At 49.8% G+C, this 2304-nt stretch overlaps 1 protein-coding gene across 1 annotated transcript; it reads left to right on the plus strand.

The window, feature by feature from the left end:
• Nucleotides 1–324: 324 nt before the first annotated feature.
• On the plus strand, nucleotides 325–2296 carry LOC117284922 (leucine-rich repeat-containing protein 75A-like; the record flags this gene model as incomplete). Its single annotated transcript, XM_033760615.1, has 1 exon — nucleotides 325–2296. A coding segment is annotated over one exon (532 nt), but the record flags the coding sequence as incomplete, so codon positions are not given.
• Between the last annotated feature and the right edge of the window lie 8 nt (nucleotides 2297–2304).

The raw sequence follows: 2304 nt of genomic DNA on the forward strand, positions 1-2304 counted from the left end.
TAACTAGAAGTCAGTGTAGAAACAAAGGACTTAAGATGCAGGCAAACACAGGACTCACGCAGAAACACCACAGCCTTTCACTGGTAGTCTCACACATCTGAGTCTTGACCCTCAGCCCTGACCACTCCACTCACCCAGGCTGAAAGGGGTTGAGACTGTCCTGTTTCTCCTATCCCTGCACATTTATGAAAAAGATCCCCAGTCAGACAGATGAGCACAGGTTGACCCCACGGTGGTAGCTGCTTCTGCCTCCCACAGAAGCACCGCAGCTGCCTGCCTCACTTGTTAGAAATCTGCTTGTCCTTTGTCCCATCTCCTCTTCAGCCTCAAGGCTGTACTGGCTGGGAACCCTCCGGACAACACCGTGGACCTGTCAGGCATCCCACTGACTTCTTGTGACCTTGAGTGCGTGACCAGCTACCTGCAGCGCTGTGGGGAGCAGGTGGACAGCGTGGAGCTGGGCTTCACAGGCCTCACGGACGACATGGTCCTGCAGCTGCTACCAACTCTCAGCACCCTGCCCCGCCTCACCACACTAGCCCTCAATGGCAACAGGCTGACCAGGGCCCTGCTGCGTGATCTTACTGACACTCTGAAGGACTCCAGCAAGTTCCCCAATGTCACGTGGATTGATCTGGGCAACAATGTGGACATCTTCTCTTTACCCCAGCCCTTTCTGCTCAGCCTGCGCAAGCGTTCTCCAAAACAGGGCCACCTTCCCACCATCCTGGAGCTTGGTGAGGGCCCAGGCACTGGAGAGGAGGCACGGGAAGGGACTGTAGACCAGAACCCTGGCGGGAGCCCTGTATCACTTGCCAGAGACCACAGGGGCAAAGAGGCTGTGACTCAGACGTGACACTGAAGTGGGGAACCTCACCAGAGATCTGTGGAGTAGGATGGCTAAGGGAGGATTGGGGGCTCCTGCCAGGAGAGCTTAGGCTATGGTAAAATCAGCCTGGGGAGTCCTGACCACAGGCAGACCATAGGACCTGGCAGGATTTGAGCACTACTTCCCTTTAGTCTTCCCCCACACTGTAAATTCAATGTATGCCTTTGGCTCCTAAATCATTCCCAGCTCAAGAGGTTCCAAAAACCCCTCAACTCAGCCCAGGGCCTCCCCCAGACTTGGTCTCAGCAGGGGACCCATGTTTAGAGATGCTGGGAACTTCAACCAATGGGAATGTAGAGCATCTTCCCACAAGTCTAATGGGCTCCAGGAATTTTTCTGACACAGGGTCTTGCTCAGGCTGGCCTTTAACTTACTGTGTATCCCAAGCTGGCCTTAATCCCGCAGTGATCCTCAGCACACCCAACATTTTCAATATTGCATTACATTCATCCTGCCTCCCACTCACAGGAGCCTGGTCCTTATCTAGGCTAAGAACGGAAGGCCTATACTTCCTTGTGGAGCCTCAACCTCCACTTGAGGCTTCCTAAGAGGATCCTGGATGCCACTCAGCAGTGCCCAGGGCAGGCCAGGTGCCATCACAGCAAAGGCTACTTGGAAATCCCAGGCCTCGATACCACCCTATACCCCCACTGCACAGCTTTGCTTCCTTCTCAGCCCAGACTGACCTACTAGCTATATTTCAGGTGTTTTTCAGATTCCTTTAGTTCCTAAAACCCACTACAGGAGGCTCTCAAAAGGCTAGGACCATGAAGATGAACCCAAACTCCAGGTAGTATCACTGGGGGTACAGTTAGTGCCCAAAACAGCAAAGGTGTTCTCCCTACACTGACCATTAACCCAATATTCCTGGTGAAAAGGCCCCGTCAATTTCTTTAAAGCCCTTCTAGACACAATCCCTAAAACAATGCAACTGGGAACCATTCTTAAACCATATTACTTAGTACTGTGTCAAGCAAAACCTTATGGGCAACAGAATAGGGGAAAAACAGACTGCAGCCATACTATCAAGAACTAGGCGTTAGCCTCCAGCCACAGTATTTCCCATTAGGAAGGCAACAAGATGAAGGCTGGACATGTGATTTCATGGTATTGGCTAAGTATAGTTAGATCCAACTCATTCATCCCATGCTTCAAAGGACATAGACAGCAGGGACTAGCATCAAGTATGGATGCCTGAAATGCTTTGAAATTTTTGCCCTTGAAGTCTACAGTTTAAATGTTACACTGATCAGAAGTTTACTAATTTAAATGCTACCTTTTTCTTCAAATATATGTTTCTAAGAATCAATAGCAAAGACCATCTGTTATTATACTACTTAATAATGACACTTATAAACATTTCTGAAGACACAGGAGCTCCTGTTTATTGTTCAGGTTAGTGAACCACACTAAAT

The sequence above is a fragment of the Fukomys damarensis genome, unplaced genomic scaffold (genome assembly GCF_012274545.1).
Source record: "Fukomys damarensis isolate Sample0158 unplaced genomic scaffold, DMR_v1.0_HiC HiC_scaffold_4849, whole genome shotgun sequence".
Taxonomy (NCBI): Eukaryota; Metazoa; Chordata; class Mammalia; order Rodentia; family Bathyergidae; genus Fukomys; species Fukomys damarensis.